General features: G+C 40.7%; 2 protein-coding genes across 2 annotated transcripts in view; one reads left to right on the plus strand and one right to left on the minus strand.

Moving 5' to 3' along the window:
• The window catches only part of cenpp (centromere protein P), a gene marked incomplete at its 5' end in the record, with an annotated part of 81,590 nt that extends 71,999 nt beyond the window's left edge, over nucleotides 1–9,591 (minus strand). The window contains 5 exons of the mRNA XM_080495369.1: nucleotides 1,909–2,005; nucleotides 7,181–7,269; nucleotides 9,008–9,096; nucleotides 9,179–9,333; nucleotides 9,446–9,591. Of these exons, the coding sequence (XP_080351495.1) occupies nucleotides 1,909–2,005; nucleotides 7,181–7,269; nucleotides 9,008–9,096; nucleotides 9,179–9,333; nucleotides 9,446–9,591 (576 nt within the window). The remainder of the gene's footprint in view (nucleotides 1–1,908; nucleotides 2,006–7,180; nucleotides 7,270–9,007; nucleotides 9,097–9,178; nucleotides 9,334–9,445) is intronic.
• Nucleotides 9,592–11,525: 1,934 nt separating this feature from the next.
• On the plus strand, nucleotides 11,526–21,084 carry nol8 (nucleolar protein 8). Its single transcript, XM_080495711.1, has 18 exons — nucleotides 11,526–11,544; nucleotides 12,171–12,356; nucleotides 12,616–12,678; nucleotides 12,959–13,037; nucleotides 13,172–13,328; nucleotides 13,528–13,826; nucleotides 14,052–14,293; nucleotides 15,290–16,503; nucleotides 16,673–16,849; nucleotides 17,008–17,133; nucleotides 17,338–17,431; nucleotides 18,012–18,150; nucleotides 18,258–18,341; nucleotides 18,943–19,265; nucleotides 19,439–19,610; nucleotides 19,771–19,832; nucleotides 20,410–20,492; nucleotides 20,629–21,084. Exons 2-18 carry the CDS (start codon nucleotides 12,236–12,238, stop codon nucleotides 20,686–20,688), a joined length of 3,495 nt encoding a protein of 1,164 aa, XP_080351837.1. The 5' UTR covers nucleotides 11,526–11,544; nucleotides 12,171–12,235; the 3' UTR covers nucleotides 20,689–21,084.
• Nucleotides 21,085–21,877: the final 793 nt, after the last annotated feature.

Below are 21,877 nucleotides of genomic sequence, written 5' to 3' on the forward strand. Positions count from 1 at the left end.
GCTTTCTGACTGCTTTTAAATGTCTTGCTTTTGTCCCTGACGCTTCCCTTCCAGTAATAGAAATGACTGTCGAGATTATTACTGATGTGAATAAGACAATGGTGTACAGGGAGACGTGTATGTGACATGGCTATGATTACAAATATTTTAATGAAAATAAACTTTTTTTTTATAATGAAAACAGTGCTTGAAGTCATTAAAATATCATATTTAAATGAGAAGTTTCAGTCGCTCTACATCTGGTTAACCAGCATGCTTGAGAAATGACACTTACAGATGATAATGTAGAGTTACGCTCATTGTTTAGTTAAAAATTATATATGAATGTTTGACATGTCATTTGAATATCACTTAAAATTAGTACCAAAAAGCCAACTTTCAAAAATGAGTTTTCAAAAAGGGAAGACGTACTGTTTAAATAAAAAAAACCAACTATAGAACGTTCTGCACTTGAGACAGCTTCAGCTCACATTGATTGGCAAATAGCGGCTGGGAAAACGAACCGATAGTCATGTCTGCAAAAAAAAAAGCTCACTTACATTAGATTACGTATGTTTGTACGTGTGTGCAGGGATATTTACTCCAGTGTGTCCATCACTGTGTAGTCGTGTGTTTGCCGTCGCCTGCAACAGCGGCAGGCTGGATTTTACACAAAACCCAATGTTTTGCTCGCTTTGACTTGTTTATTCCTTTAAATACATGTTTGTCCTGTGTGTCATTAGAGCGTGTGATGCACTAAAGCAGGACGGTTAAAATGGGAATTACATTTTTTTCTATAGTACCATTGAAGAAAATGCAAGAAAAGCAAAATAAAGAGTTTAGCGCACACAGGCCCAATATGGAAAATGTGCGTTAATCCGTCTTTAGCGTAGCCAACTTGGCAGCTCTTTACGTTCTCCAAGTAAACAGGCAAATCGGTTCCATATTGCTTCTGCAGCTTGATGCACTATTTAACATTTTACTGCTACCTCTTCAATAAAGCCCCGCCCTTACACTATATATACCGTCCCCACATTAACTCATACCTTCCAAATAAATCTTCAGCCTGAATGTGAGCAGCATACATCAGTTTTGTCTGCATTTCTTATGCGTTCATGGTTGACAATAAGACTGTAAAAATTGCAAAGATATCATTTATAAATGAGGGGACAGAAGCAGTCAAACTGTTAATCAACTCACAATAAAGTCACAACAAACAAAAATCAAGACAGAATGCAAAAATCTCCATGTTGTTTCATGGTAGTTTTCTACGTCTATTTAGAGCTGCATGTGACGCAACGTACGATGCATGATGATGGCATTATTTAAAGCACATGAAACTCTCATCTGACTCTGAAGGCAAAGGTGTATAAATGGTCCCCGGTGGGTTAAACCGACTCCTGGAGAGCAAGAGGCCATTGAACAGACAGAAGTGTTATCAATTATGATATTTCAACAAAGTAAAACCTGAAAGTCGCTTATTGTGGACTTCAAATGTAGACATTTGGCCCAAGATAACAAAACTCCTCCACTGATTGATGAGGGTGAAACTTGGCAGAGGTCAAAGGTCAAAACCAACCAGAAGCTGACCTTCTACATCCGTCTGCTCTCTGACTGACTGACTGACCATCTGGTCTCCACGCTTTGGACAGACTGAAGTCTGCGAGAGCCCCGGAATATGTTAAAACATTTCAGGGAAACAACAACAACAATAATATTATGCAATACGTATCTGAGGGAAGAGTTTTGGGAACCGCCATGTGTCTAGACATTATTTTAACTCGTGTGGTGGTGCAGTGTGACCAAAATGATCAATGTCTTACTTCTTCTTCTATTCAGTTTGAGAACAAATACCAATGCGTCAAGCAGGTGAGCACGTTTTTTTGTTTCCCCCCCCCCCATTGAGGGAGCAGGAGCACCGTCACTCACCTGGAAGTGTTGGAACGCTTTGGCTCGATCGTCACATCTCTCGGTGAAAGTCCTCAGAGTCCTGAAGAACAGCAGCAGATCACTGGTCTCCTCCACTCTGAAATTACAACGCTCACGTTGTTAAAAACTGGTTGTTTATGTGCCTCAGCAGCAAGGTGGTGGCAAGGTACCGTAAGATTTGATACAAAGAGCAGTGGGAAGTTTAAAATTGTGCAAGTGTCGACGCAGCTCGCTCGGAATAACAACATCGGGTGCTGATGTTTAGTATGTATTTAAACAGTGAATATCAAGGAAGACATTGATGAGCACAGCCAGGGGAAGACTGTCAAATAAAGTCCATTCAAGAAGTTGTGTTAACTTCAAAACGAGGCGAATGAAGCTGGAATCGGGGGAATCAAGAGCTAAGATAAGCTAAGATAAGCCTTTATTGATCTCACAAAGGAGAAATGTACTTGTTACATTCTGCTCTTAAGGACACTCATGAGTAGGAAAGACAAGAAATGTGCAAAGAATAGAGGTATCTTATATACAATGACTATCAAGAACTCTAAGGGCCAAAAGTATTTACAGTAGAAGTAATAATAAGTAAAATAAAATAAAATAGGACTAAAATAAGGTAAAAATCCCACACTATAATAAAGTATAATAAGTTCTAGGGTAGCAAAGTATACAGTAAGATGAGATACAAGGAAATTAAACTATGATGGGGGGTGGGCGGCAAAGTGTAGAATAAAAGTACAATAAACATACTATCGTAAAAGATAATACCAGTGTTGGCAGTGCAGGTTCAGAATCGGGGGAATCAAGAGCTACAACACACGGAGGCACCCAGGAAATAGACATCGGATGTCGTTACTCACTGTAGAGTAACCAAGATGGGACGTCAAAGGCATATATTCTAATTGGGCTGAAGAGAAGATGTTTGTTTTTTTCTCACATTATTTCACAGTATTTCACAGTCACGTCTGTGTATCATTGAAAAAAATCTAAACTGCGACTAATGGAAATTCCCCATCAAACCATTGTTCATGGGGGAAACTTAAGCAGCATGAGCCAATGTTGCAATTATTAGGCATTATTCAATACAAATCTGGCTTATTTGGGGGTCTTAAACCAACATTATTAATGAGAAACAGATTTCAGACAAAGGTCATAATAATATCACTCAATGATGACAGAAAATACGTCCAAAAAGAACAACTTTGTCATTTTTCTAGAACTTCATCATCCTTCTCACAAAATAGGAGAAGTCTAACCATTTTCTTCAAAATAGTGCTTGATTACAGAGAAAGATGAATATTAAGATTACAACACAGAAAAGAAAAACAAAAAAGAAGAAATCTCTGCTTTGCTTTGGTTTGGTCCGTCTCGCAGAGGCCCAGACACTCAGTTAAACAATTTCCAGTTTTCCATGGGGGCCCGGGGCTCGACGGCAACCGGGTTTAGTTTCCAGATGACTGTTATTCCACACAGAGCTGATGGAAACATGGCAGCACCCTGCCATATCATGGAGCACGACCAAAAAATTTAAAATTTAAAATAAAAGACAGCAACAGAAAGACAGAAGAACAGAGATTAACAGAGATTGTCTCAAAGTTATCGTGTCATTCTGTGCAGCTTTTATGTTTCCTAAAGCCTTCAGAACTATAATATTACTGCTCCACTCTCTAAAGTTAGGTAAGAGAACCAGAGAGGGCTAACGCTACCACATCTCAGACCACACACACAAAAAATAAATCCTGTTTACTTTCAAGGTAAAAGATTCCATCAAGGATGCCATGTTCTCCCAAGTCGCTGAATGTTGTAATGGTCCAAACAACAGTTTCAGTTTTATTTCCTTGACACATTTAAAATGTGGTTCTTCTGTGACCACAAAAGAAAAACTGGTTTATTACTTCAACCATAATGCATGCCCATATGCTGCAGGATTTCATGTGTCTAATAAAAAAAAAAAACTGTCTTGAAAACAAACCCAGGTCTGAGGTTGATGGATATCACCTGCTACTGCTGCAGCCCCGACCTCAACACACGTCAGCTTAACATCATCAGTCTGCCTCGGAGCTCGAAACACAAACCCGACAGGATTCAGTGAAGCGCGCCCCCCCCCCCCCCCCCCCCCCCCCCCCCAGATGCAAGCGAGGCCGTATTCCATTAGCAGTGACTTAAAAAGACGTTTAAGTTTTAGTTTAGGTCTTATTTTGTACAGTTTCTAGACAAATTGACAGTTTGTCAGAGGTCCAACAGCAATGTAATCCAAGTGTATTTCCCCACATCCAGCATTGGACCTGAATTTCAGCCAGTCTAAAAGTTCCTCTCGCGAGCTCGACTGAAAACAGGCCATTTCTGTGTCTGTACCTTTAAATGCTAATGACTTGTGTTTGTCCACGCCGACTCCATGTCTTCCGGTCGCGATTGCGAGAAGAAATTACACCCACTTGTAATTTTAGACGGCAGAACTCATCTACCTGTGGGAGGGTCAAAGTGAGGAGGCACTACCAGAGGGAGTGGTTATTTCCCTGCATGATGTCATGAAGGGAAAAGCTCTGATTCGCCTGTACGAGTACACATTCGCTTAAAACGTGGAGCAAGCACTTCTGGGACCTCATACACAGGCTATGGGGACACATTGTACGGTTTTCCATAACATGTATATACTTTATAAAGACAATTTTGCATAATATGGGAACTTTACTGTAAGCCATTTTAAGGTCATAATTCACAAGATACGTTGCATGAATATGTAGAATAAAGTAAGATATCCAACTGTACTATCTTCTTTTTATTTTTAAGATGGGTCCATGTACAATCTTGTGAAATACAGGCTAAACACAGAAGTTGTGTTGTTCTTTTAAGCAACCCTGAGATAAATTACTGATCGTAGAAACCATCAGAAATCCAGCAGCAGTGCCACGATAAAACTCTCTCTCGGCCCAGATCTTTAGTGGTTTACACAAAACCAAGTTAAAAACAGCTCGGATCCATCCGACAGCAAAACTGCTCAAGCAAAGCAAAACTCATTGACGTGACACAGCAGACCAGTTTATACAGACATTATTACACCTGTTATTACTGTCAATGTTGGAGCAGTGGAACAGACGGCAAACAAGGTGGTCATGGTATAAGTTAGGATTGAATTCATCGAGCAAAAGTTCATCCTGTACAAACATTTTATTGGTTTTTGTTAGAATTGTGCATACAAAAAGTAGTTACGATCATGAAGTCATATTTTTTCCATCAGCAATGAATGTCATGTTTTGCTGAAACATTGAAATCCCGCTGCTCTTCTGAATCAAGCAGATTGTGTTGACGCTGACCTTCTAGAGTCATGATATTGAGGAGGTTGTTATAACAGATAAGCTGTCAAAGGCATGCTTTTATTGTGTCAAACCGAATTTATTGACGAAAACAAGGATTTTTATTCTTATGTGCATGCAATGTGCTTTCGCAGCCGAGCCAAGCAAAGCAAAAACAAACCACTGAATCCAGTTTTGATTGCAGCAGAACATCCAGAACAAACATCTCAGCGTCACTTTGATGTATTAAAAAGCAAAATCTTAACAAGTGTCAGATGATAGCAATCGCTGTGTCAACACACTCCGCACGAAAACCATTATTGGCTGGAGGCGAGGGGCAGCTGTTTGTGCAGGTCTAATTCATTAACCAAATAATTCCCTCCTGAAACAAACCTTTTATTCTTTAAGACGCTATCTAATTGGCATTACATGTGTAACTGCAGGGGCTCTCTGTTGGGCGATGAGCCCTGACAAAACATGGGTGGCCACAGAGCGCAGCTGTATCGCTCCTCATAGCAAACAGCTCCCGGGAAAATGGAGCAGATGTTGAAACGACTCACCTTTATTGGATATACAGACCGACAAAACCCAGTGTCAGTATTGATCTGCATTAGTCTAGGTCAGTTTTAAGAGATTATAATTGTGATTCAGGCGGTAAAGACAAAATGCTCTTACACACAAGCGCACACACACACAACCAGTTGAATCATTATCTTCAGTATTTTTCCATCTGTTGTTTGCCAGATTCTGCAGACTTGGCCATGCGTTCCAGATGTGGTTTGGCCCGAGATGTAGAGCAAATCAGACTTCTGCACTGCCTCGCTGATCCATCGACAGAGCCGGCGCGTTTATGACAGATTGTGGTCAGAGGATCAAAAAAAAAAAAAAAAAAATGCACCTGGGCACATGTTAAGCCGGAGCCCACGATTTATGGAGTGCAACTTTGATCTATCGAGCAAACGGCTTCGTGTGACTGGGTAAAAAAACACAGCGAGACAATTGATTGATTCTCCAGTGGACAGGCATTACTTACGCCTCCAAACCTTTTAGCGCCATTGCTAAACATGGAGATCCATTAAGAAGAGCTGCACGTCAGATGAGCGATGAGTAACTGGACCGGACGCCAAACCGATTGAGACAGAGTCGTGCGAACAGTCCTGATTCCGTCGAACCCATCTTGAATTAAATTACAATCAGATTGGAGTCGGTGGTTTATCGGCTGATAAACGCTGTTTATCGGCTGATGACAGTGTGTGTAAACGGCTCGTTAGATCGATTCGCGCTGTCTGAGCTGCGTGCGCATGTCGGTTGGGCAACATCACCCTGTGATGTGTCACACAGTGTTTCCATCAGATTGACAGAAAAAAAAAAAAGGGTCCATGTGAACACAGATAATGTAAAAAAAGCTGATGAAAGTTGATAGACTTTTGGGGTTTTTGATGTGAATATTACAGATCAGAAGCAGGGAAACGAAATCAGAAACGGCCAATCCTGCACAGTTCTTTATATCAGTATGCATCATATTTGTTCAGTTTCTTATTGCTTTTAATTTAATGTGTCTGTGGTTCGGTTGGTAAAGTGGGTCGTCTTTCAATCCTGAGGCTGCTGGATCGATCCCCCCCCCTCGTTTCTCCTTTCCATATGTCAAAGTGTCCTTGAGCAAGACACCAATCTCCAATGGCAACCACCATCCATATGTTTAATAATCAATGCATTTAAGCAATGACAGCAGCTTGACACCCAGTCTTTAACTGAGACTACTGGGAAACGTTAATCTCATACCATTCTACTCTATTTGTACATTTCCAAAACTATATCTGTCTTAACGTTTCTGTCGATCAACCCTAAAACACGTTAAGCAACATTAACCTTCGGGAAAGATGCTTTACAAATAAGTGTGATAGACGGATGAAACCAGTGAAAAGCTTGATATTTTTTTTCCGACCCAGTTCTCGTCAATCTGCAGTGTTTGTGCTCACCTGGATATGAAGGTGCTGATGCTGTGCAGGTCACCCGAGTCCAGCACCACATTCAGATCACTGATTGTCCTCTCAGACGTTCCACCCTCCTGAGAAGCAAAGATAACGTCTTAGGGAACACAAACAGAGTCGCTATAATTCAAAGTCTTGTTCTGTTAAAATTGTGGCTACCACTGCAGCACCTTGCATTTCTTTTCTGCATTTACTTTGTCATGATGATACCATCATGTTGACTAAAACAATTTCATGTTTAAAAAAAAGGGCTGCTAAAGCATAATAGTATAATAAAACAGACGAGATATATTACTATTTAAGCTGGCTGGTGCCTTATGGTGGTGTTTCTAAACCCGAGGCTTCGATTGCTCAGCCAAACATGCTTTTTTAAAAAGTCTCATAGGGATGTAAAAAAAATATTTAAACGTAACTCGTGTGTGGTTCTTCCGTCACATTACTTGTTATAACAAAGAAATATCCTTTTTTTTCTTTCTAATTTGTCAATAGTTTGTTTTGTTTTTTTCTTTTGGGGGGGGGGGCGGGGGGGGGCAGACAAATTGAATCTGGTGCAACGAGGGCAAAGATCTTGTATCAGGATGACCTTATAGAGAGGGCTTGTTTGCTTAGACTTTCATCCATGAGTCATATTAGTTTTAAATTAGTGTTCAAGCTGCGCTCGCCCCCCTGATGCTACAATTCCGTCATGGTGTAATCTATATCAAAGCCTAGGAGGAGAGTGTGTGTCTGCTTACAGATGGATGCTTTCCAAATTACACAGCCAAGCAATTAATGTCTTTATTCAAACAAGTTAAGACTTCAGGACAGAAACTAGAATTTTAATGACACTTTGTGAGGCAAGCAGGAAAAGTGATTCAACGAAAGCAGCTGCAAGGTTCGTCCAGCTGGAATTAAAAGCAGAAGGCTGCAGGACCTACATGCAGCTTCAGAGACGACAATGATGCAGAACCTCTTGACTATAGGATTACACTCACATCAATGTCACATCTTCAGTATTTGTTCGTGTTAAAACACCTTTCAGTCTCTGATATTAAAATCAAGCTCTCCCAGAATCACAGCAATCAGGTGGCGGGTTTGAGGTGGTTGGCATACAAGGCCATTCAGGGGAGAATTTGAATGTGAATCATAATTAGCTATAGTTGTGCTTTTGTGATTCTATATTTCTGTGTGCAGTTTGAACAGTAGAAAATGAGATTATATAGTGACTACAAATCAGGATAAAGTGACTACAAAAGATAACATATGTAGACAGTTTAATGAAATGTAACAATATCTATTTAGTTTGGCTAATAAATGATCTGATTTTTAATATGTTGTCTCATATTAGTACAAATACCCAAATCCTTTGTCAATCATTTGTCAACCAATCATAAATGTGCCGTCGCTCCGTGGGAGCTGCAATTGTAAAAGCCTGACAGGATGTGGCTTTCACCTCAGTTAAACCTGATTTGGATTAAATAAAAGTGAAATAAGAGTGTTCTGATGAGCTGATAAACTCTCAACTGAAAAGAACTACTGAACGTGGCTCTCTGTCACCCCCTGCTGTACCTCGTCTGTAACGCGTGAGCCATTCTTGATTATGGGGAAGACTAAAACAATATTCAAGGCTGATTTTGACACTAACTGGCATTTTACATTGTTATTACTATATCCTTGGTCCAATTAGTTTTCCCCCCATTCATTTGTATCCTGTCTCTGTATGTTGTTTTGATTTTTGCTCCCTTCGTCTGCGCTTTCACCACACTGATGTTTCTGATCCGGGACTATAATCTTTACTAAGCTATTAAAAGACATTTTTAAGAAAACAACATTCACCTGGTTCTCAGACAGTTGAAGCTCCACTGTGAAGGCGAGTTTGGAGCAGCGACCTGATAAACGGATCTGCTGAACCAGCTCAGTATCACCTTAACGACAAGAGACATAAAGACGTTTGGGGTGGATTATTACTTCAGGTAACACGCAATCAAATATTTTCAAAAGTCTTACTGCCTTGGAGAGTCTTTGTGGTGAAACTGTCCAGATTGATGCCATTCATCTCTGTTTGCTGTCTCAGATCCTCTCTTAGTTCCTCGACTTCTTCCTTCAGCCTGGACTGCAGCCGCTCTATTTTCTGGCCTGTTTCCTGTCCACATAAAAAATCCCTGTGGAGAAAAAAACAAAAACAAAAAAAAACTTAAACATTTAAAGCTCGAACGAGATGAAATTTCCTCATCATTGGCTGAATTTTAACTTAAGGAATAAAAGTGAACTCACAGAGCTTCCTGCATTTGTCCTCTGAAGTGGAAGCGTAAGTCCTTGTGGTTGTCTTTAATGCGCTGCAAAGCTTTGATTTCAGCCTGGAAATAGTCGATCTGAGCCTCCAGCCCTTTAACCATCTCAATGTTCTCCTCGTCCATCATCTTCTTCTGTACTAAAAGATCAGAGTAGGAAACAATCCATTATAAAGCACGAGTAGATGTGGATAGAGTCCTGTTGAAGTTGAAGAGCAGGACTCTGGAAAAACTATGAAAGCAAAATGAATTGGGAGGAAAATTTACATTGATTTGATAGGATTGTTATTTTCAGTACTTCTATTAAAAATGACATTATGGTAGCGATAGGGCTGAGCGATTTGCTCTAAAAAAAAAATCTATAATTTTTTTTTTTAAAGAAAGATTTGAGTTTCAATTAGATTATTTTTCCTCAATGCAATTAAAAAATGACTACAGACATCAGATATATAATATTAATAATAACTTTATTTGCATCGCACTTTTTTTTAACCATTGTTACAAAGTGCTTTTACATTAAAAGCTCAATAAAATTAATAATTATTATTATTGTCAAAAGTATATTGTCAAAAGTGTAACTTTACTGCTGTGTAATTCTACATCTATCCTGTTCTGAGTACTTGATCATGGGGTGGCTGGCTGGGTTGGTAGAGCGGTCATCTCCCAGTTGGAAGGTTCGATTCCCATCTGCTTTTGTCCACACGTCAAAGTGCCCTTGAGCAAGAGACTGAACCCCCCCACAATGCTCCCAGAGGGTGGCCTTGCCTGGTAGCCACCTCCATTGGTGTGTGAATGGGTGAAAGTGATTAACAATGTAATCACCCATCATGAGTGCTGCTATATAATAATATACAATTATATGAGGCATATAATGACAATAAACTATTCTGTTCTCTTTCTGAATTACAAGGGTCCTAGTTTACACCAGGGGTGGGGAATCCTGCTCCTCGGGAGCAGCAACCCTTCATGTTTTTAACGTTTCCCTGCTCAAACACACCTGAGTTATGAAGGCGAGGCCCTGCAGAAAGCTCGATAACGAGCCACTAATTGCTGTCAGCTGCGTTGAAGTGAGGACACGTTGAAACCGCGAGCAGCTGCTTTCCCTGTCAAACAAAAGTCTCAGAAACAGCAAAATCTATTTTTTTTTAAATGTCGACGGTCAAGAGAGGTCGAGTTCAGTGTTTTGTTGGTATTTTTGTTGTTGTTTGTTTTATTAAGTACAGCAAAAAGCTGTAGGAAAATATGACGAAAACATAACGTGATACTTCAAATGTGGCAATATCGTCTTTTTGGCCGTCCTACGATGGGACAAGCATTTAAAGAACAGTGTTAACCGTATTGTTATCAATACGTGTTATGTGTAGAGTTCGAAACAAAGATTTGTTTACCTTTGAAATCTTCTTTAAGTCGCCAGAAAACCAAAACAGTTCGTCGCCCCGCGCTCTTTGGACTCTACCTTTTGACAAACTCTGAAGGGGGTGAAGTGTGTTTGTGAAGAAAACTGGACAGAAAATTAAACTTAACATCAACCAATCACGAAAATAAAGTTTAATTAAAAATATAGTACTTTGTTTCGAAACTTCTTTCTATTATTAAAGACTAACTTTAAAAAGATATAAGACATGTGATACAAGTGTCTCCCCTTCTATTCAGCGGGTCATAGAACGTACCATTTGCTACGTTTTAACCCTTTAGTGTATAGCTCTTGAGAAATTTGTATCACCAGAAAACAAACTGTTATTTTTTATTGTCGTAGTTCTTAATTAGTTCTGAAGAAATTGATGATTATTTCTTATATTTCTAACAATTTTGCATCTTCAGTGAGCGGTCATGAGTGTTAACTATCTTTGTTCTGTAGTCTTAGAGGGGTCTCTGGCAGATGTGATATCACATCACATCGTGGACGCTTGGTTTGTTGTCCTTTCGAAGTTGTACATTTTTATTTGATGGCCATTGATACTGTCCCCTGAAAAATAATGATTAAAGAAACCATCTCGGAACCTTCGGCGCTGCGGAAGGAAATGCCGTCGGACTTGCAAACCCGGACAGAGATCAAAGTAACACCTACTGGATACATGTGAGGTAAACATTTTTTCTGTCCATTTCATTAAACTTGTCGTTTTGATGTGTTAACAGTTTAGATCACTGATTTGTAAATTCGTATATAGACTGTATGTGAAGTTGCTTTGTCCCTATCGCCGTTTTGAAAGAGTTCGGGTAACTTGGATGTTGAAAATCTATAGAATGCACCGTTTAATGTACATTAACCATATTTAATTCTCTCCTTTACAAGTTGTCAGACTTTATTCATAGTGCCATCATGTTTTGATTTATTCAAACAGAATTAACTAGCATCAGTATGTAGACTGCAGGTTATGATACAACATTTGCTGGGATTTTGCTTTTAATATCTTGTTTATAACCCAACGGTACAGATTGTACAGGTGTCGAATTATTGCGTTAATTATAAGCAACTGTAAGGCAACAAAAAGCTTTTTGCCCCTTCTCCTATTGGAGCTTTGTAATACCCAAAAGTAAACAATGTGCATATAGTGGTGTGGGTTGATTCAATTAGATGTTGTATAAACATGGTGTTATAATGATTCTGTTATCTGAATTATTTCAGTTTCATGTTATCCAGACTGATTGACTTTCTTTGGCTTAGAAGTGCCAGTTCTGACCTATTGACAGTCCTGATGATTGTCTAGTTTCAGGTGCATGTCAGTGGCATTTGCTGCCTCTCAAGTTGAAGTTTTGTCGTGGATCTGGAGCAATGAAGCGACTGTACGTCGGTGGATTGAGCCACACAGTCACTGAGAAGGACCTGAAGGATCGGTTTGGAAAGTTTGGACAAGTGGAGGATGTGGAGCTCAGGACCAGGAGAGATGATGAGGGTGAGGTGGTCCAAACACTCTGACATGGAATCGATTTAAACTTCTTTTTTTTAATAGAAATCAGTCTATACATTCAGTTTATTAAATTACATCATAAATCTCAAGATTTAAAACATTAAAACTGAATTATAATTTAAATGAAAATACTTGCCACCAAATGTTGTTATCATCTTCCCTCAGATGCTGTAAAGTTTTGATATTGGGGCTTTTGTTGACTGAGAAACCTTTTATTTCCCTGCTCTCACTTTTTTTGCTATAGGAGTTCCTTATAAAACCTTCGGCTACATCAACATGAACATTTCAGACGCCGATTTAAAGAAGTGTAAGTGATCTGACCTGCTTGTCGTGACAATCAACTATTGACTGTTTTATGTTTTGTTTGTTTAAACTGAAAGTGAGAGAAAATATAATCCCTGTGGAGACATCATGAACTGATGCAACAAATGTATTTATATTTGTAACAAAAGAATATTAGGTAGGTATATGCAGATAGGCATTTCATTGATCCCTGGTTAAAATAAACGTAAAAGTCTTGCAATTCTTTAACATCACAGCTTGCATTGTGTTCCTTCTATATGAAAACCAGTGTCCAATCTCTTCAGGTATGACGGTGCTGAACAGATCCAAATGGAAAGGAGGAACTCTACAGATAGAAACAGCGAAAGAGAGCTTCCTGCACAAGTTCAGCATTTTTCTTGTACCCCACTATAAACACCTCATATTACCAAAGAAATGACGGAGAAGGCATCATTACACTCAGTCTTAACCGAGTGATGGTAGGTGAAGACATGTGCTGAGCGTGTTTTATCTCTCAGATTGGATCAGGAGCGGCAGGAAGCAGCAGAGCGGCAGCTCCAGCCTCCCTCGGCCGACGACCCGAGACGGAAACTTCTGGACTCTCTGAGTAATGCTGGCGTGGACAACTTCACCATGAAGGCGGCTGTACCGGGAACCGAGATACCAGGACACAAGGTTAAATCGTCCACTGTCTTCTATTTCTGTCAAGTCGTGTGTGTCTGTGTGTTGTGGTCAATACTGCCTGTAATCCAACATCTAAATATCATGTTGTTTTTGTTTGTTTTTTTTTGTTTTCTTCAGTCTAAAAGTGAATCATAGGCACACGTTGTGAAGCTTGATGTTTCGACTGTCCTCATGCTCCTCATTCTTTCAGGATTGGGTGGTTAGTAAATTTGGACGAGTCCTCCCCGTCCTGCAGCTGAAGGGTCAGAAAGGAAGCAAAGCCCGAACCCTAAAGTACGACCCGTCCAAGTACAGCCACAACATCCGCCGTCTGGACCGAGACGCCACGGAGCAGACCACACCGGTCGCCGAGCTCACCTGGGAGGTGCACGGAGGAGACGACGACATCAGCAAGAAGCGGCGGGGAGAGTTCCCTCCATTCAAGCCATCAAGACCCAAGAAAAGTCGCACAGATGTGGTCAACGTCCAGAAAGCCCTGAGCAGAACCCGGTAACCACGATAGGTTTTGTGCTGGTTTCTGTGAAACTGAAATCTTCCTGTTGATGGCGATTATCATAAAAAAGTATAAGGAATTTCATCTTATGTCTGGAATTATGAACTCTTTCCAGTTTTGTGAAGGTCTTCTTTTTCTGGTCTCACAGCTTCTGTTATTTGTTTCTCTTGTGGATAATCTTGTAAAATCTGAACGTCTACGTTTTCACTGTGTCTGTGTAGAACGGAGTCGGTGACGCCAACAGTCGGTCAGACTCGGGCTCAGCCGCACACCAATGGATTCAAACCAGCAACCGGCCAGCAAGCAGCTCGGAGGACACGTTTTACAGACAGCGATTCGGATGAAGAAATCCGCCGGCTGGCAGCAACTCTGCAGACGTCCCATGGTTCACCGCCACAGGAGGCGGAGGAGGATAACCTGGAGGTGGTGGGATACGACTACTTGATCAAACCGGGAGGCAAAGGTAACAGGTGTTTGGGTTGGATGTTACTTGTTCTGTGTGATCAGCAGTGGAAGATTTGAACCCCTGAAGTAGAAACACTATAGAGTTGTCACTTGCATCTGCAGTCAGGATTTATCCTGCTGGGGAAGAGCAGGAATACTAATCCGCTTTTGTAAAACTAACTTGTCTAACCTAATCTCAGCTCTCTAACAAACCCAGCAAGTCAACCCATCCCAGAAAATATATCTAACTGCCCCCAGATCGGAGGCCAAATGAATGTAGAAAAGAAAACATTTTAATTTCCTTGTGACACGGCATTGTCAAGTAGGTTCTAGTGTATCTAACACTGTCCGTTCACACTAAAAGCTGACTTTTCTTTCAAAAAGTGAGGGATCTGCCCCTGTTTTTTTGTGCAGATTTCTTTTTTTTTTTAAGTGAAAAAGGAGGCCACAGATTGTCGCTTTTATTTCATTCCATTTTGATTGAATTGAATATTCTGAGGATTGTTTCTGTTGCAATTCATATGTGAACAAATTATTACGATGAATAATTCTGGTTACTTGCGCCTTATAAAAGCAATATTTTCTCAAATATACAAAGCTGATATTTCGTTTTGAGGAACATCCTTAAATATGGCGTGTTTGGAATATTTACATCCACCACTTTATGACCATTTCACTTCATTGGTCATGAGTCCTTAAACATGATTATATAAAGGCCTTCACTCTCCATCCAGGAGAAAGTTAAATGACGGGTGCTCTGCATCTTAATAGACAAAAAAAAACAGAATATGATCGTATTTTAGGAAAAGTATTGACACTTTTCTCGTTGGCATCTCTAACTAAACTCCTTACTGGTCTTTTTATGCCTTTGTTTATGTAGGAAAGAATATAAATGATTAATTGTTACTTAATTATTTTACAGGTAAATATGAAAGTGGGGATGATTGCAATAAAGAAGAAAAACTGAACTTTGAAAGGTTTGGCACAAAACGACTTTTTTCCTTTGCGTTTCCAGGCGACAAAGACGAGGAGGATTATGACTCTGCCGACACAGACGAGCTGTTTGCATCCAGAAAACCTCCCTCCGCTCCTCAACTGCAGGCAAAAGTTTCTCCTCCCTCCAACCAATCCAACGCAGCCGGGAAGAAAAAGGCAAAGAGGAAAAATAAAGCGGAAGAGGAAGGAGATGCCGTAGACACAAAAAAACTCTGTTCCACTCAGCTTAAAGACGATTCTACTAAACAGAAAGAAACAGTGGTACAATGCACCTCCTCAGAATCTGATGGTGATGATGATGATGATGATGATGATGATGATCAGGAGGAGTTGGATTCAGGAGAATCTGATTATGATGCCATGTTTTCTAATATCACCCATCTGGAGATCTCTTTTGGAGACCTGCAGAAACTGGCTGAAGAGGCCCAGCGGAGCGAGGACACAGACGGCCTTCGGCCGCAAACCGCCTCCACTTCTGCGGAGCGACCGGCTCCCAGGAAAGGCATCACACCCGAGGAGATCCTGGCCGCCCTCCTGGACGACGACAGCAGCGACGACGAGCAGGAAAAGAAGAAGAAGAAAAAGAAAGGCGTCACGTCGCTGCCTGCGTTCCAGGGGACGAAAATGCTGAATGAAGAGATGCAGAGAGGCGAGAGACCAGAGGAAGACGAGGAGGAGGAAGAGGAGGAGGTCACTGAAAAAACCAAAGTTGGTGAAAGCTGTCAGAAAGTTGCACAGAAGCCGACTTCAGAAAGCAGTGAGGAAGAAGATGAGGGGCAGATGAAGGACGACGTCCCCGAAGTTTTCAAAATGGTTGGAAGCAAAATTCTCGTGAATCGAGAGACAATAGAGACGGGCTCTTCCTCGAGCAGTGGAGATGACGAAGACGAGGAGGAGGAGCAGCAGACGAAGGCCACACGGGGTGATGCCACGTTTAAGTCTGAAACACGATCTTCATCGTCCTCCTGCAGCTCCTCTGAGAAAAGGGAGAAGGAACAAAAGAGGATTTCTGCTGCAGATGCTCCGAAAGCTCCTGCTTGCACTGTTCTCGACAGTGAGTCCTCTTCCAGCGAGGAGGAGGAGGAGCAGCCTCCCACTCGGGTGGTGTTGGGCGCCAAAGAGGAAGAGGAGCGGCAGAGGGAGGCCAACCTGAGGAGGCTGGCGGCGGTTCAGCAGAAGCAGAAAGCGGCTGAAGAGCAGAAGAAGCTCATCCAGGGAGCTCTGGCCAAGTTGGTGCGTTCAGACTGCGTTTGTGTGCAACGTTTACTCACTTTAAATGATTGACGGGAGACACCGTGACGCTTAATTCAGTAAAGTGCTTCTTTTTTAGCAGGATTCTTTTTTGTGGTTTTGAGATTTTAAATGGAATAATTGAACTGTTTTTTGTTTGTTTTTTAATCAGGATGCTCCAGCACCAGCATCAGGCAAACACATCGTCTTTAACTCTGATGATGATGATGATGATGATGATGATGATACAGATAAACAGCAGACTCCATCGTCAAAGAAGACCCTGTTGGACGACAGCCAATCAGAGGACGAGGCGGCGGCCAGTGAAAGGAAGGCAGTAAAAGAGAGAGTGAGTTCATCCTGATTGATTTGACTATTTAATCATTGTCACTCCTTCCTTATATGTACGGAGTCTCTGTATGTCTCAATGTGTCCATGTAAATAAATAGCGCTACGTCAAACGTGGAAATCCCACGTCCATCAACTCCTCCACCCTTGTGCTTTCAGGTGCGTCCAAAGCCACCGGGCCATCAGCTGTTTGGTGGCAGCGAGGATGAGGAGGGCAGCGATGAAGAGGAGGACGGCAGCAGGTTTGACCTCAGGCCTCAGTTTGAAGGTCCGGCGGGACAGAAGGTGAGAGTCGGCTGCGCAGATTGAAGTCGGTTCTTTTTATTCAACACCCATTAAAACGTTCGTCTCAGAAGATTTTAATGAAAGCGAAGTCGTCTTGACGCCTTCAGAGGGTTTTTTGTCTCTTTGATAATTGGTTTTGGGTAGAAGTGACTCCGTGCCTCGACGGTTTTGTCAATGCTGACGAATGTCTCGTTTGCCTCGCAGCTGATGGAGCTGCAGTCTCGCTTCGGCACAGACGAGCGTTTCCGGATGGACTCCCGCTTCCTGGAGGAGGACGAGGACAAAGAGGACGACTCAGGTGAGGCTGTGGAGTAATCACTTCATTATGAAGGCCAGAGGATCTTTGAAAAACTCGGTGAACAAAGAAGTTTTGAACAGGAAACACATGGGAAGTGGAGACATTATGTTTTAATAGTATTTATGGTCACATGAGGTTTTGGGGGATTTTACATCACGTGTCCACGGAGCCTGACTTTACATGTGGCCATTGGTTTGTGCTAAACATTTAGTTTTTTAGGATTCTCAAAGGTTAAATTGTCCTTTTGATTCATGTTGTTTTCAGCAATCATAGTTTTATATATTTTAAATATGAGATTAAATGTAAACGTCTCCTGCAGATGTGCAAAAAGCTGCCTGTGTGTGTGTGTGATGAGGAGTTTCTGAAACTATGTTTTTTATAGAACAATATACATTTTTAATTTGATTTGGTAACTTTCAAGAAAGCAGACTAATATTAGTGTACTTTTCCTCAAAGAAAGAATTATTTATGGTGGAGTCGTAGCAGCTGTACAGGTTTTGCCTAATTAATGGTCTGGCATTTATTATTTATTTCTTTATTCATACTGTGAATATTATGAGCGGTTTGTTTTGTGATTCAGCTGTAAAGACGAGCCAACCGGAGGAAGACGAGGCTCTGGAAGAGGAGAGGAAGAAGAACCTGTCCATTGTGCAGAGCGTGCTCGGCAGCAGCCAACAAACCTGCAGCAGTAAAGCGGCCGTCAAGGCCAAAAAATTCCGGTCAGCCTCACACAGGCAATTTGTTGAAATGAGAATCGGGTGTGATTGTGATGAAGGAGAAATTTAAATCCATGTCTGCATTGTGTGTGTGTTTTTTTTTCTCGCAGGGACGTGGCAGCGCTGCATTACGACCCCAGTAAAGAGGAACACGCCGCGTTTGAAACTAAAACTGATGAATCCAAGAAAGAGAGGTGAAATGTTGACAATATGAGGCGAGCAGACGATTGTGAGCAGTTAACGAAGTTGTCAACCTTGAGTTTATAATCTAATAAGAAGAAAGAACAAAACAGACGAGGACTTTAGTGGCGTACTTATTCAATGCCATATCGATTCCCACCACATACAAACACTTTTGCGTTTAAATAAATTGGTTTATTGACGCCAGCTCATTATTTTAAGAGGAAAAAAAGTACTAGTTTGTATATAGATTTTCATTAAAGTAAAGTAAATTAGGTTTGATTAAATTTCAACTCAAGCAACTCCTCATATGTTTGAATAATGATTATAAATCAGTGAAATAATATTCATAATGAAACATTTAGTAATAATGCAAAAAAAAGTGTTTTTTTTTAAACTGGCCCAAATTATTAACATTGAAACATTTATTGTCTTATTGAATTATAGAATTCATTGATTAATATGGGAAAAAAATTGGTCTATAACCTTTATACACTACTATGTATTGAAGGTGCAAGAAACACTTGAAATAAGACGCTCAATCGTGCCGCAAGGCCTCCGTGTCTTCAAGTAATCAACCTGCCTAAGTTTCCCGTCGTCTGTTGTCTGTCGCAGCAAAGCGGCTCGAAAAAAGAAGAGGGAAGAAGCCCTGAAGCTCCCGGAAGTTTCTAAAGAGATTTATTATGACGTGTCTGGCGATCTGAAAGCCGTGTTCGGCCAGACGAAGGACGACGTCCCCGAGGGGGAGGAGAAGATGAACTGGGACCAGGTGGAGGAGAAAGAAGAAAAAGAGGAAGAGGAGGAGGAGGAGGAGGAGGAGGAAGAGGAAGAGCCAGCCGCGTCGTTGTCTCTGCTCTCGGCTGAACCCGAGAAGGACGATTCTTCCGGATTTAAATTCTCCTTCTTTGGGGAAGAAGAAACGACCAGTGGAGAAACAGGTGGGTTGAAGCTCGGGGAACGTCGGATGAGTGGAACTTGAATGTCCCAGTAGAACCTGAAGTATCCAGGATAAAGACGTCGTTAAATGTCCTGCATGCAGCCTCGTAATTGCGAAACTATATACTTGCTACTAGTTTAAAATCTAACACTTTATATATCCACCCAATGGCAGCGGAGTACAAGGTGGAGAGCATCCAGGCTCCAAAGGTGTCATGGCAACAAGACCCACGTTTCCATGACAGCAGCACAGACGAGGAGGAAGATGGGAGTGAGGAGGAGGAGGAGGAGGCGGAGGAGGAGGATGAAGACGCGGCGCAAAGCAGCACAACTCTCAAAACTACAAAGTGAGAAAAAAAAAAAAAAGTTAGAATGAGCAACAACAAAGAGCGTTTTCAGTTTGGATGAAGTTTGATTTATTCAACGTTTCAAAAAGTGTCTGAGCTTTGAAGTGAAGACGTTTTCTCCGTGTCCTGATTTCTTTTTGAACGTGTTTGTCGCCCACAGGGAGGAGCCGCTTGCAAAGACCCATTCATTCTTCTTCCACCCCGACGACAGCAGGCTGACGGGTACGATCCATGTTTCTCACTTTATTTCTCACCTGGATTATCTCTGGAAAAAAAACTGGATTTTTTTTTCCCCCTCTGTTTCGAGTCTTTTACACAATAGAAAGTAATTTAAAAGTCCTCCTGCGACCGTTCCTTCACTGGTGAGCCTGTTTATGCTAAGATCGAAAATGCCTCACCAGAATGCGGTTGCATCACAGTGTTTATACATGATTTAAGTTCCTCTTTATTTTTATTTTTTTCTTGAAGCTCTATATTTTCTCTCTGGCTTCACTGTAATGTTTTGGTAAATCTGAGGTTGGAGAGGAGTTCCCGACCCGGAACTCCTCTGGTGGACACAACCACTCTCACCAACTTATAAAACAGCAGTGGGTCCACCATGTAATCTATATTTACAGATATTTAATGGATTTATTTTATAAAACCTTGCCTGTAAAAGTTGCAATTTCTAAAAGCATTTCAAGTTTTATTAGTGACTTTTCATTCAAGTGTTTTTGTGAGAAGGAAACCGACGGGTTCTGAATGTTGTTCGCAGTCGAAGCTCATTTATAACGTGTCACCTTCATGCGTTTCCTCTCAGACGGCCCGCGCTTGTTCTTCCCGGTCTTGGAGCTGGAGGAGCAGAAGGAGGAGTGGGAGGAGCGAAGGACGGCGCTCAGAAAGGTGAACCAATGATCGCGTGTGTCTTTTTGCGTTAAAATGCGCAGCTCCTCGTGGATTAAAATTAAAAAAAATCTCTTGAAGCCACCGTGTTAATTTTAATGCATCTTGTCTTGTCTGTTGTTTTTGTTTTTTGCAGGAGTACAGAAAGAAACACAAGGACGCTCGAAGGAAACTCACTTCCTCCCTGAAAAGCTGAGGATTGTAGAAGCCTGGAACTCTGTGAACTGGACCTTGAGACTGATCGTAGGAATAAGGAGGAATATATTTTGTGGTCAGTCGAACCTTTACAGAAATGCCACAATAATTGAGGAATGTGATGTGTTACAAATTAATACGTAAGATTTTTTTAAAAAAGGGGAATTTACTTTATTTCCAAGTATCTTTGGATGTTTATCAGACCAGACTCACATTTCTTCCCCCCGGTATTACGTTGATTTTTTTTTTTTCCTTTTGTGTGTTTTGTTTCACTGAATTTCACATAAAGCCTTCTGTGTTGGTTTTTTTAGTTAAACTAATCTTGCAATGACCAAAAAAACAACCACCAGAGTCGACGTCATACAACCGGAGATGATACTTTTGTGACTTTCTGAAACCCGACAACTGATCCGACATAGATAGTTTGTTTGTACAATTGAATAAATAAGATTGATTTTGTGATTCTGTATATTAATGATATTTTTCTTATCTTATGAGCAGTGATGCGCAGTGGGTTACATAAACATCAATAACTATTGTATTTTCAGGCATGCAGGACAAAACATTGGTATAACGTACTAAGGTTTTTCCAATGATACCCATTTAGGTTTATATTTTGAAATACTTTTCAGAAAGGCCATGGTGGGCGACATGACACACAAACCCCTCTTTACTCCAACTTCCAAGTATTAAACTAAAGTAGATCAAACACCATTAAAGACACTTAAAACAATGATTCCATAGCAGACTCCAGGTGCTGAAACCACTTTTGCAGCACAAATTGACATGAAAATACGATGAAAAATATATTATGAAAATATATTGTTAAATGTCATGAAAATAGTTTTTCTGTAACTTAAATGTTTTGATAAAAAAAATCTATATATTTTTTCCAAATCTAAAGAATTGTTACCAATAAAATACTGCAATCTTTATATAAAGCCAATTTCAATGATGCAAAATATAGTTAAATGTCAACAAACCATCTATAACTGTTGCATTTTTCAGACTTTTGCAATAATTTGTCTGTTTTACACTGTTAAGGGGTATTTTAAACTATACTTGAACTATACAAACAGTAAGTTCTGACATTTGTTTTTACAAAGAACGTGTGTGCGTACATGTGTGAATATGGACGTGATGGTGTAAACATTTGTGCAGATCTGCTTAAAAACATATATTAGTCACCT

This window comes from Blennius ocellaris (genome assembly GCF_963422515.1).
Source record: "Blennius ocellaris genome assembly, chromosome: 4".
NCBI lineage: Eukaryota > Metazoa > Chordata > Actinopteri > Blenniiformes > Blenniidae > Blennius > Blennius ocellaris.